At 36.4% G+C, this 12,833-nt stretch overlaps 1 protein-coding gene across 2 annotated transcripts in view; it reads right to left on the bottom strand.

Moving 5' to 3' along the window:
* TMPRSS15 (transmembrane serine protease 15) overlaps window positions 1–12,833 on the bottom strand; it is a 129,620-nt gene that overhangs the window by 100,117 nt on the left and 16,670 nt on the right. For both annotated transcript variants that reach the window (XM_007466971.1, XM_007466972.1), the window contains one exon: window positions 845–976. In XM_007466971.1, coding sequence (XP_007467033.1) covers window positions 845–976 — 132 coding nt within the window. The remainder of the gene's footprint in view (window positions 1–844; window positions 977–12,833) is intronic.

Raw genomic sequence — 12,833 nt, 5'->3', positions numbered from 1 at the left:
CCTGCTGTTTAATTTTTCAAGAATAAGTTATAGGTTAGAATTGTTCAGATAGTTCCTCACATTCCTTACCAATCTGTATGTACATTTATGTGCTAATCTTTCATGTGTATATTACCCAGTGATAAAATGAAGAAATAAGCCAAAGAAGAAATATGTTTATATCACTTAGAGCCATGTTTGGCATTTAGTAAGTACTACTTAAGTGTTAATAATAATAATAATAATAATAATAATAACAATAATAGTGATTTTAAAAATTATTAGCACTCAAAACAAATGCCAAAATTTACCAAAAAAACACAGATATTTTATTGATCAAACATGAAGATCTTATTTGTAGCTGATTTCCCTTGTTCACAGAACTACAACTCAAGTACAGTTTTTAACATATCTTTTGTTTCTTTGCCAAAAGGTGAATAAGGCAACAATCAACATTAAGCGGTGGTGATTACTGAGTTAGAAACTGTTAAAATGTCAAAAATAAAATGACCAATATTATGATAAGATGATGAAAAAGTGTTCAAATTCATAATAGTTTGTAGTAGCTTAATATGGGATGAAAAATAATGCCAATCACCTCCCCCAGACATTAACTATAGCATTCTTTCTACACTTGTCAAATGGAATTCTGTTTAATTAATATGCTTAATGTCATGTGATAAAGTTTAGGAAATATTAATATAATTATTTTCCGGATTTTTGTATTAAATTATAAACATGGCTATTGGGATATATCATTCTCCAGTAGTTTTTGGTACTTGAGGGGTGTGTGTATATGTGTGTGAGTATATAGTGAGGGAGGATGGAAAAGAAGGGGGAAGAGGGAGGGAAGGTCATCACTTACCACAAATTTTATTGTCTTCATCAGAGCCATCTGGACAGTTCAATTCTCCATCACAAAATAAATCAATTGCTATACACTTTAGAACATCAGCACACAGCCTTGAATCAGGTGGGCACTCTACTGAGACATTTCCTTTTAAAAAAAGATTGGATTTATAAGTTTCCCGCATAATAGATTTAATTTCCAACTAATGAGAGATGTACAATGTCTGGATAGTTATCATGTATTTTTTGTCATTTAGGTAAGTATATGCTTACTTATAAGCATGTATTTCAATTTCCAAAAGAAATATTTATTTCATTTAATGAATTGATCATTTGTAAAAACTTAGAGTTTTAAGTTTTGAAGAAATGATACATATTTCTTCATAGATGTCAAATATGATGTTTATTTTGTTGATTTTTAACCATGACAAATCAGTACTACAGTTTGGACATTTAGTCACCAATATTTACACCACCTAGGATTGTAATGTGTAATGTGGGGCAATTTATTGGAATATGTATCACATCATCTGCAGTATCTAGTAGCCACTTCGTTTACTTATAAACTTGTCATTTGAAAATATAGTGGCTGAAGTCAAGGTTTGCATCCTGCAGAGTAAAATTTGTCAAAAAAGCTATTTTATAGTAAAATAAAACACTTGAAATTCCCAGCACATTGAGCATGAGGAACCCAAAGGTTATTTCTGTTCAATATCTCCTTGCTTCTTGGATCAGAGGTTCTTAGGGGGAAAGGTGCAAACATGGCCCTGAAGGACTCCATACCATACTCTGGCCATGATCTGATCAATTTGCACCTCTCAGCCTGTCCTGTCCTTCCGCTTCTCCTCTTCCACATTTCTAGATATAGAGATGGACTGAGAAACACATTTTACTTCTAGAAATTGACTTGGAAATTTTAGGTGCAATTCTAAAAATATATTTGTATGCCCACTAGATAAACACATATGTTTTTATTTTTCTAAGCAATGTGAGAATTTGAATATTTTTTGTCTATGATTAGAATAACAATGACAGTTTAAAGTTTTTGGAAAATCTTTAAGCTCAATAACATTTTTTGTTATTGTTCTTAATCTTAAAACCAGCATTACACTGCCATCTGCTGGGTTTTAAACATATATTTGATTCTGAAATTTCTCCTTATACTCCAAGAAATTAATTGGAGAAAGAAAAGTGCTTCTGTCAATAAATCTGCTAAGGTAATACTTAATTAGAAACATTATGGACAGGGTTGCTGAGTATATATACAACTAAATTGGACTTTTGTACTTGTCTGTAATTAACGTGGATATAAACCATTGGGAAATTCAAGGATCACCTAATATCTAAAATAGGAAAGGATAAAAACCAGAGGCATTCCCAAATGACAAAATACTCCCACTTAAGAGAATAAAAATTGATAAAAATGGTATTGAATAAACACATATGCATATTATGATATATATATATATATATATATATATATATATATATATATATATATGAGATACTTATTAAGAGAGTCCTTAATTGTTGAGTCCCTAATCCATGAAAGGCATAGTGTTGATAGTATTCCATAAATGCTTGATAAATAAATAAATGAGAAAAAAGGGCATTATTCTAGAAATTCTATGTCTCATTTTAACAGTAGTTAATAGAATTCTAAGTGTTCAGCATCTATAAGAATAGATTTGGGGATATAACTAGGAAAATTATAATTTTGTCTGATCTAATGCTTCTCATGGGAACTTCCCTTCCTGATGTTTCATATTTTGTCTGTTGCTTATTGAACTTTATAGAGTGAATTTCAAAACCACACTGGCAAGTGACACCGCTTGGGATCTTTTGATCTCATTAATGATCGTTCATTCACTCTACAAGTATTTATTTCTACTTATTTGTGTCATGGATTTTTAAGGGATAGAGATAAAAGGATGAGTAAGGCAGAGACTATTCTCATGGAGTTTGGAGTTTAGTTGGAGACTGGTTCATTAACTAACAAATTTTTTTAATGTTGCAGAAAGAAGTGATATGGGAACATCAAAGACTGGGCTACACCATGGATTATTTTCCTTCTGAGGCAGGGATTGAAAGCATCTTCACATAAACTAAATTGTGAAGGATGCTTAGAAATGCACAAGGAAGAGAGGTATGTGAAATGTATACATAGTGATATGACAAGAGCATATTAATATATGCAGAACAGAGGACTCTATCTAGATGTTGGGATCTTAATTGAAGCTATGGCAGGAAGAGAGTTTAGTGCCAAATTCTGGGAGACTTTAAAAAAATCTTTTAACATATTAAAATATTTTCCTATAAGCAATGGCATTGAAAGTGTTTACATATATATGTGATATGACCAGTCCAGGTTTCATAAAGACAATTCCAGGACCAAGTGGAGAATCTCTTCAGAGCAGACCAATAGAGAAACTGTTTCAATGGTCAAGGTGAAAGTTGATGAGGGTTGGAACTCAACTCTTGCACTCGCAGAAGAGATGGGGCATATTCCAATTGCTATTTTACAAGTAGAATTGATGAGCTTTAGTGACCAGATGTGCTCCTGACCAGAAAGCGGTGGCTAAAGGGATGCTAAGGATGATAAGTACACTTTTGGAGTGGCCAGTTGAATTATCAATGGTCATTAGTCATGTTAGTGATTATAAGAGAAACAGCTTGTGGGATTAGGAAATGACTCTAGTTTGAAATATTTTGATTTGAAGGTGGAAATATTATATTATGTCAAGAATGTACTCTGTATATCTCCAGATTCTGGTGTATAAACACTCTTCAGCTGTCTTGGTCCATGAATAAAGAGAAGTTCCTCATATCAAAACCAATATGTGGGGGAGACCTTCAAGATGGCGGAGGAGTAGGGCATAGAGATCACCTTCCTCCCCACAAGTACATCAGAAATACATCTACATGTGGAACAACTCCTACAGAATACCTACTGAACGCTGGCAGAAGACCTCAGACCTCCGAAAAGGGAAGAAACTCCCCACGCACCTGGGTAGGGCAAAAGAAAAAGGAATAAACAGAAACAAAAGGATAGGGACGGTACCTGCACCAGTGGGAGGCAGATGTGAAGGAGGAAAGGTTTCCACATACTAGGAAGCCCCTTCGAGGGCAGAGACTGCGGGTGGCGGACTGGGAAAGCTTTGGAGCCGCGGAGAGCTCAGCAACGGGGGTGCAGAGGGCAAAGCAGAAAGATTCCTACACAGAGGATCGGTGCAAACCAGCACTCATCAGCCCGAGAGGCTTGTCTGCTCACCCGTCGGGGTGGGCGTGGCTGCGAGCTGAGGCTCGGGCTTTGGTCGGAGCGCAGGGAGAGGACTGGGGTTGGCGGCGTGAGCACAGCCTGCAGGGGGTTAGTGCACCCAAGCTAGCAGGAAGGGAGTCCGGGAAAAGTCTGGACCTGCCGAAGAGACAAGAGACGTTTTCTTTCCTCTTTGTTTCCTGGTGCGTGAGGAGATGGCACTGAGAGCGCCGCTTAAAGGAGCTCCAGAGACGGGCGTGAGCCGCGGCTAACAGCGCAGACCACAGAGACGGGCATGGGACACTAAGGCTGCTGCTGCTGCCACCAAGAAGCCTGTGTGCGAGCACAGGTCACTATCCACACCCCAATTCCGGGGAGCCTGTGCAGCCTGCCACTGCCAGGGTCCCAGGAACCAGGGACAACTTCCCTGGGAAAACGCACGGCGCGCCTCAGGCTGGCACAACATCACGCCACCCTCTGCCTCCGCAGGCTCGCCCCTCACTCCGTGCCCCTCCCTCCCCCTGGCCTGAGTGAGCCAGAGTCCCCGAATCAGCTGCTCCTTTAACCCCGTCCAGTCTAAGGGAAGAACAGACGCCCTCAGGCGACCTACGTGCAGAGACATGTCCAAATCCAAAGCTGAAACCCAGGAGCTGTGCGAACAAAGAAGAGAAAGGAAAATCTCTCCCAGCAGTCTCAGGAGCAGTGGATTGAATCTCCACAATCAACTTGATGTACCCTACATCTGTGGAATACCTGAATAGACAACGAATCATCCCAAAATTGAGGCGGTGGGCTTTGGGAGCAACTGTAGACTTAGGGTTTGCTTTCTGAATCTACTTTGTTTCTGGTTTTATGTTTATCTTAGATTAATATTTAGAGTTTATTATCATTGGTAGATTTGTTTATTGATTTGGTAGCTCTCTTTCTTTATATATATATATATATATATATATATACACACACATACATATATATATATATATTTCTTTTTTCTCATTTTGTGAGTGTGTATGTGTATGCTTCTTTGGGTGATTTTGTCTGTATAGCTTTGCTTGTACCATTTATCCTAGGGTTCTCTCTGTCCATATATTGTTGTTTTTTTAGTGTAGTTTTTAACGCTTGTTATCATTAGTGGATTTGTTTTTTGGTTTGATTGCTCTCTTCTTTCTTTCTTTCCTTTATTTTTATTACTTTAATTTTTTTATTTTTAACAATTTTTTAATTTTAATAACTTTATTTTATTTTATTTTTTCTTTCATTTTTTCTTTTTTTCTCCCTTTTCTTCTGAGCCATGTGGCTGACAGGGTCTTAGTGCTCTGGCTGGGTGTCAGGCCAGTGCCTCTGAGGTAGGAGAGCCAAGTTCAAGACATTGGTCCACCAGAGACCTCCTGGTTCCATGTAATATAAAATGGTGAAAGCTCTCCCAGAGATCTCCTGCTCATTGCTAAGACCCAGCTCCACTCAATGACCAGAAAGCTACAGTGCTGGACACCTTATGACAAACAACTAGCAAGACAGGAACACAACCACACCCATTAGCAGAGAGGCTACCTAAAACATAATAAGGTCACAGACACCACAAAACACACCACCAGACTTGGTCCTACCCACCAGAAGGACAAGATCCAGCCTCATCCACCAGAACACAGGTACCAGTCTCCTCCACCAGGAAACCTACCCAACCCATAAAATCAACCTTAGCCACTGGGGACAGACACCAAAAACAACAGGAACTATGAACCTGCAGGCTACTAAAAGGGGACCACAAACACAGTAAGTTAAGCAAAATGAGAAGACAGAAAAACACACAGCAAATGAAAGGGCAAGGTAAAAACCCACCAGACCAAACAAATGAAGAGGAAATAGGCAGTCTACCTGAAAAAGAATTCAGAGTAATGATAGTAAAGGGTGATCCAAAATCTTGGAAATAGAATGAAGAAAATACAAGAAATGTTTAACATGGACCTAGAAGAATTAAAGAGCAAACAAACCGTGATGAACAACACAATAAATGAAATTTAAAATTCTCCAAAAGGAATCAATAGCAGAATAACTGAGGCACAAAAACGAATAAGTGACCTGAAAGATAAAATCGTGGAAATAACTACAGCAGAACAGAATATAGAAAAAAGAATGTAAAGAATTGAGGACAGTCTTAGAGACCTCTGGGACAATATTAAATGAACCAACATTCAAATTATAGGGGTCCCAGAAGAGGAAATAAAAAAAGAAAGGGACTGAGAAAATATTTGAAGAGATTATAGTTGAAAACTTCCCTAGTTTGGGAAAGGATATAGTCAATCAAGTCCAAGAAGCACAGAGAGTCCTTTACAGGATAAATCCAAGGGCTAGGAAAAACACACCAAGTCACATATTAATCAAACTAAGAAAAATTAAATTCAAAGAAAAAATATTAAAAGCAGCAAGGGAAAAACAACAAATAACATACAAGGGAATCCCCATAAGGTTAACAGCTGATTTTTCAGCAGAATGTCTGCAGGCCAGAATGGGGTGGCTGGATATACTTAAAGTGATGAAAGAGAAAAACCTACAACCAAGATTATGCTACCCAGCAAGGATCTCTTTCAGATTCGATGGAGAAATTAAAACCTTTACAGACAAGCAAAAGCTAAGAGAATTCAGCACCACCAAACCAGTTTTACAACAAATGCTAAAGGAATTTCTCTAGGCAGGAAACACAAGAGAAGGAAAAGACCAACCAAAAGACATAGACTGGCTGAATGGATACAAAAACACAACCTGTATATATGCTGCCTACAAGACACCCACTTCAGACTTAGGGACGCATACAGAGTGAAAGTGAGTGGATGGAAAAAGATAATCCATGCAAATGGAAATCAAAAAGAACTGGTGTAACAATTCTCATATCAGACAAAATAGGCTTTAAAATAGACTATTACAAGAGACCAAGAAAGAAACTACATAATGGTCAAGGGATCAATCTGAGAAGAAGATATAACAATTATAAGTATTTATGCACTCAACATAGGAGCACCTCAATACATATGGGAAATGCTAACAACCATAAAAGGGGAAATCAACAGTAACACAATAATCATAGGGGACATTAACACCCCACTTTCACAAATAGACAGATCATCCAAAATGAAAATAAATAAGGAAACACAAGCTTTAAATGATAAATTAAACAAGATGGACTTAAATGATATTTATAGGATATTCCACCCAAAAATAACACTGTACACTTTCTTCTCAAGTGCTCATGGAACATTCTCCAGGATAGATCATATCTTGGGTCACCAATCAAGCTTTGGTAGATTTAAGAAAATTGAAATCATATCAAGTAACTTTTCCAACAACAACACTACGAGACAAGATATCAATTACAGGAAAACATCTGTAAAAAATACTAACACATGGAGGCTAAACAATACACTACTAAATAAACAAGAGATCACTGAAAAAATCAAAAAGGAAATCAAAAAATACTAGAAACAAATGACAATGAAAACAGGATGACCCAAAACCTATGGAATGCAGCAAAACAGTTCTAGGAAGGAAGTTTATAGCAATACAATCTTACCTCAAGAAACAAGAAACACCTTAAAGAAACAACCTAACCTTACACCTAAAGTAATTAGAGAAAGAACAAAAACCCCCAAAGTTAGCAGGAGGAAAGAAATCATAAAGATCAGATCAGAAATAATTGAAAAAGAAATGAAGGAAATAGTAGCAAAAATCAATAAAACTGAAAGATGGTTCTTTGAGAAGATAAACAAAATTGATAAACCATTAGCCAGACTCATCAAGAAAGAAAGGGAGAAGACTCAAATCAATAGAATTAGAACTGAAAAAGGAGAAATAACAACTGACACTGCAGAAATACAAAGGATAACGAGAGATTACAACAAGGAACTATATGCCAATAAAATGGACAACCTGGAAGAAATGGACAAATTCTTAGAAAAGCACAACCTTCCGAGACTGAATCAGGAAGAAATAGAATATATAAACAGACCAATCACAAGCACTGAAATTGAGACTGTGATAAAAATCTTCTAACAAACAAAAGCCCAGGACCAGATGGCTTCACAGGTGAATTCTATCAAACATTTAGAGAAGAGCTAACACCTATCCTTCTCAAACTCTTCCAAAATATAGCAGAGGGAGGAACACTCCCAAACTCATTATACGAGGCCACCATCAACCTGATATCAAAACTAGAAAAACAGGTCACAAAGAGAGAAAACTACAGTCCAATATCACTGATGAACATAGATGCAAAAATTCTCAACAAAATACTAGCAAACAGAATCCAACAGCATATTAAAAGGATCATACACCATGATCAGGTGGGGTTTATTCCAGGACAGGAATGCCAGGATTCTTCATTATACGCAAATCAATCAATGTGATAAACCAGATTAATAAACTGAAGGCAAAAAACCATATGATCATCTCTACAGATGTAGAAAAAGCTTTCTACAAAATTCAATACCCATTTATGATAAAAACTCTCCAGAAAGTAGGCATGGAGGGAACTTAACTCAACATAATAAAGGCCATATATAACAAACCCACAGCCAACATCGTTTTCAATGGTGAAAAACTGAAAGCATTTCCACTAAGATAGGAACAAGACAATGTTGCCACTCTCACCAATATTATTCAACATAGTTTTGGAAGTTTTAGCCACAGAAATCAGAGAAGAAAAAGAAATAAAAGGAATCCAAATCAGAAAAGAAGAAGTAAAACTGTCACTGTTTGCAGATGACATGATACTATACATAGAGAATCCTAAAGATGCTACCAGAAAACTACTAGATGTAATCAATGAATTTGGTAAAGTCGCAGGATACAAGATGAATGCACAGAAATCTCTGGCATTCCTATACACTAATAATGAAAAATCTGAAAGAGAAATTAAGGAAACACTCCCATTTACCACTGCAACAAAAAGAATAAAATACCTAGAAATAAACCTACCTAAAGAGACAAAAGACCTCTGTGCTGAAAAATACAATACACTCATGAAAATAATTAAAGATGATACAAACAGATGGAGAGATATACCATGTTCTTGGATTGGAAGAATCAACATTGTGAAAATGACTCTACTACCCAAAGCAATCTACAGATTCAATGCAATCACTATCAAACTACCACTGGCATTTTTCACAGAACTAGAACAAAAAAATTTCACAATTTGTATGGAAACACATAAGACCACTAATAGCCAAAGCAATCTTGAGAAAGGAAACCCAAGCTGGAGGAATCAGGCTCCTGGACTTCAGACTATACTACAAAGCTACAGTAATCAAGACAATATGGTACTGGCACAAAAACAGAAATATAGATCAATGGAAGAGGATAGAAAGCCCAGAGATAAACCCACACACATATGGTCACCTTATTTTTGATAAAGGAGGCAAGAATATACAATGGAGAAAAGACAGCATCTTTAATGAGTGGTGCTGGGAAAACTGGACAGCTACACGTAAAAGAATGAAATTAGAACACTCCCTAACACTGTACACAAAAATAAACTGAAAATGGATTAAAGACCTAAATGTAAGGCCAGACAATATAAAACTCTTAGAAGAAATCATAGGCAGAATGTTCTATGACATAAATCACAGCAAGAACCTTTTTGACCCACCTCCTAGAGAAATGGAAATAAAAACAAAAATAAACAAATGGGACCTAATGAAACTCAAAAGCTTTTGCACAGCAAAGGAAACCATAAACAAGATGAAAAGACAACCCTCAGAATGGGAGAATATCTTTGCAATTGAAGCAACTGACAGAGGATTAATCTCCAAAATTTACAAGCAGCTCATGCAGTTCAATATCCAAAAAACAAACAACCCAGTCCAAAAATGGGCAGAAAACCTAAATAAACATTTCTCCAAAGTATATGTATAGATTGCCAGCAAACACATGAAAGGAAGCTCAACATCACTAATCATTAGAGAAATGCAAATCAAAACTACAATGAGGTATCACCTCACACCAGTCAGAATGGCCATAATCAAAAAATCTACAAACAATAAATGCTGGAGAGGGTGTGATGAAAAGGGGACCCTCTTGCACTGTTGGTGGGAATGTAAACTGATACAGCCACTGTGGAGAACAGCATGGAGGTTCCTTAAAAAACTAAAAATAGAACTGTCATACGACCCAGCAATCCCACTCTTGGGCATATACCCTGAGAAAAGCATAGTTCAAAAATAGTCAAGTACCACAATGTTCTTTGCGGCTCTATTCACAATAGCCAGGACATGGAAGAAACCTGAATGTCCATCGACAAATGAATGGGTAAAGAAGATGTTGCACATATATACAATGGAATATTACTCAGCCATAAAATGAAATGAAATTGAGTTCTTTGTAGTGAGGTCGATGGACTAAGAGTCTGTCATACAGAGTGAAGTAAGTCAGAAAGAGAAAAACAAATACTGTATGCTAACGCATGTATATGCAATCTAAAAAAAAAAAAAAATGGTTCTGAAGAACCTAGGAGCAGGACAGGAATAAAGACGCAGACGTAGAGAACGGACTTGAGGATACTGGGAAGGGGGAAGGGTAAGCTGGGACAAAGTGAGAGAGTGGCATGGACATATATACACTACCAAACATAAAATAGATAGCTAGTGGGAATCAGCCACATAGCACAGGGAGATCAGCTCGGTGCTTTGTGACCACCTAGGGGGTGGGATAGGGAGGGTAGGAGGGAGATACAAGAGGGAGGAGATATGGGTATATGTGTACACATATAGCTGATTCACTTTGTTATACAGCAGAAACTAACACAACACTGTAAGGCAATTATACTCCAATAAAAATGTTAAAAAATAAATACCAATATGGAAAATAAGAATATTGTTTTGCTATATAAAGGAAGTGTGTTTTGGGATTTTATCAGATTTTATTTTTACCTAGTCTGCTGTCTCCATCTCATCTCCTTATGTACACATATATGATTTCAATTCCCCACAAAACCATTGGTTAACACATTAACTATTACAGAAATTAGCCAGATGCCAATTTTTTAAAATGACCTTCCATTCTTAAAACTAGAGTCCTTTGATTTGTGTACTACTTAGTTTGCCATTTCATTCCTTAATTTTTGCTCTAGTATTTCTTCTTTTCTAGGAAATCTGTACTGTACTTCTCAAGAGGGAATTTTTAGCAAAGGAGTTAAGAAATTCTATTTAAGGAAATGTGCACAAAGAGAATAATAATTGGTTCTGTTTATTAAAAGCTGTTCAAATTGTCTGAATATTAGTTGCTGTTTTCTTGAGTGGGAAAAAGATTGGCACATATTTATATCTATATGGTATTTTATCTTCTGGATATTAATTTTTTTGGCAAATTTTGAAAACCCACCAGTAAATTAATATTATTTGGCATTCTTCAAATGGAAGGTTTTAAGTAACTGTTTTTATTTGTATTATGAAGGAGTCAGTACACACTGAAATGTGATTACTTCAGAGTGTTTCACAGTCATATCAATGTCCAATGATTTGTGGTGAGGAATCTCTTGTGCCTACTTTGTGCAGACTCTGTGCTAAGCATTGTGGAGGATAAAAAGACTGAAATCCATCATTTGTTTTCTTCCAAACCAGTTATAAGAAGTATTACACACAAGACAGTAATTTGAAAATCACATTTTGGAAATCTTTGATTTTTATTTTCTCTGTTACTTAAATAGGGGTAATAACGCTTGGTGGCCAAAGATGAGACAAATTAAACACAATTCCTGGTAATTGTCTCTTTTAATAGCTTACTTAGTAATGGAATCAGAACCTGAATCCATGAATGCCTGCCTTGAGAGACCAAGTTCATTTCACTGTACTGTGTTAGAAAAAGAGATATCACCTTACATAAATTCTCATCTACTTTAAAAGAACAAATTTAATCTATTTAGCAAGACTATGACTGGTCAATTCAAATGAAATTGTAGTGGAAAGATACTTTAATTCTGTTATCATGTGCATAGGAATGTCTTAAATTAGAGGAGAGTGCTTAGCAATATATGTATATATTTTTTTCTCAAATGCAGAGAAAAAAATACTTAAAGTCAAAATACATTTGGTGTTGGTTTCAGTGCCTGTGTCTTTGTTCTGGGGCAATTAATTTATTTGAGGAGTATAATTCTGCCTTACCTTCTCTTGACCCAACTTTATGTTCTTGACCAAATCAGCCAGTTCCTTTTCTTCAGTCCCCAAACCCCTCCACATAATGGAATTGTGGCAAATTGCATGTTTTTGGAGATTGAGAAAGCCCATGATAGTGAAACTTTTGTTTTTTCACAATCATTGCCTACACAGTAAGCAACAAAAGACTAGAACAAGCCGTATACTAGAAACCCTTCAAGCATATGAACAATTGCCCAAAAGAGCCCCTCTCAGGCACACTGTAGCAGCCAGAAATCAATCGGTATAATGCAACCTTAGTTCCCATCTCTCCCTTTACTCTTCCAAATGGTTTAGTAAAACTTTATAGTAATTGGCAACAAAGACAGTTGAGCAATAGAACATAATCCTCATGGACTTTGTACCAACTATCATATAAAAATTCTCTGCGGCAGAATTTATAATATTACTAACGCTCAGGTATATGATGCATGCATTTGCTGATTTTTCTCACACTCTGTCTTGCAGGCATATAAAAAATGAGAATAAAGTTAACATCCCTGAAAGACATATTCATAATAAATTATTGCTTGGAAACTGCGGTTTTCAAGTTTAATTGTCTCTTTCCC

The sequence above is a fragment of the Lipotes vexillifer genome, unplaced genomic scaffold, assembly GCF_000442215.2.
Source record: "Lipotes vexillifer unplaced genomic scaffold, Lipotes_vexillifer_v1.1 scaffold675, whole genome shotgun sequence".
NCBI classification, from domain to species: domain Eukaryota; kingdom Metazoa; phylum Chordata; class Mammalia; order Artiodactyla; family Lipotidae; genus Lipotes; species Lipotes vexillifer.
This window is presented reverse-complemented; position numbering and strand designations above follow the sequence as displayed.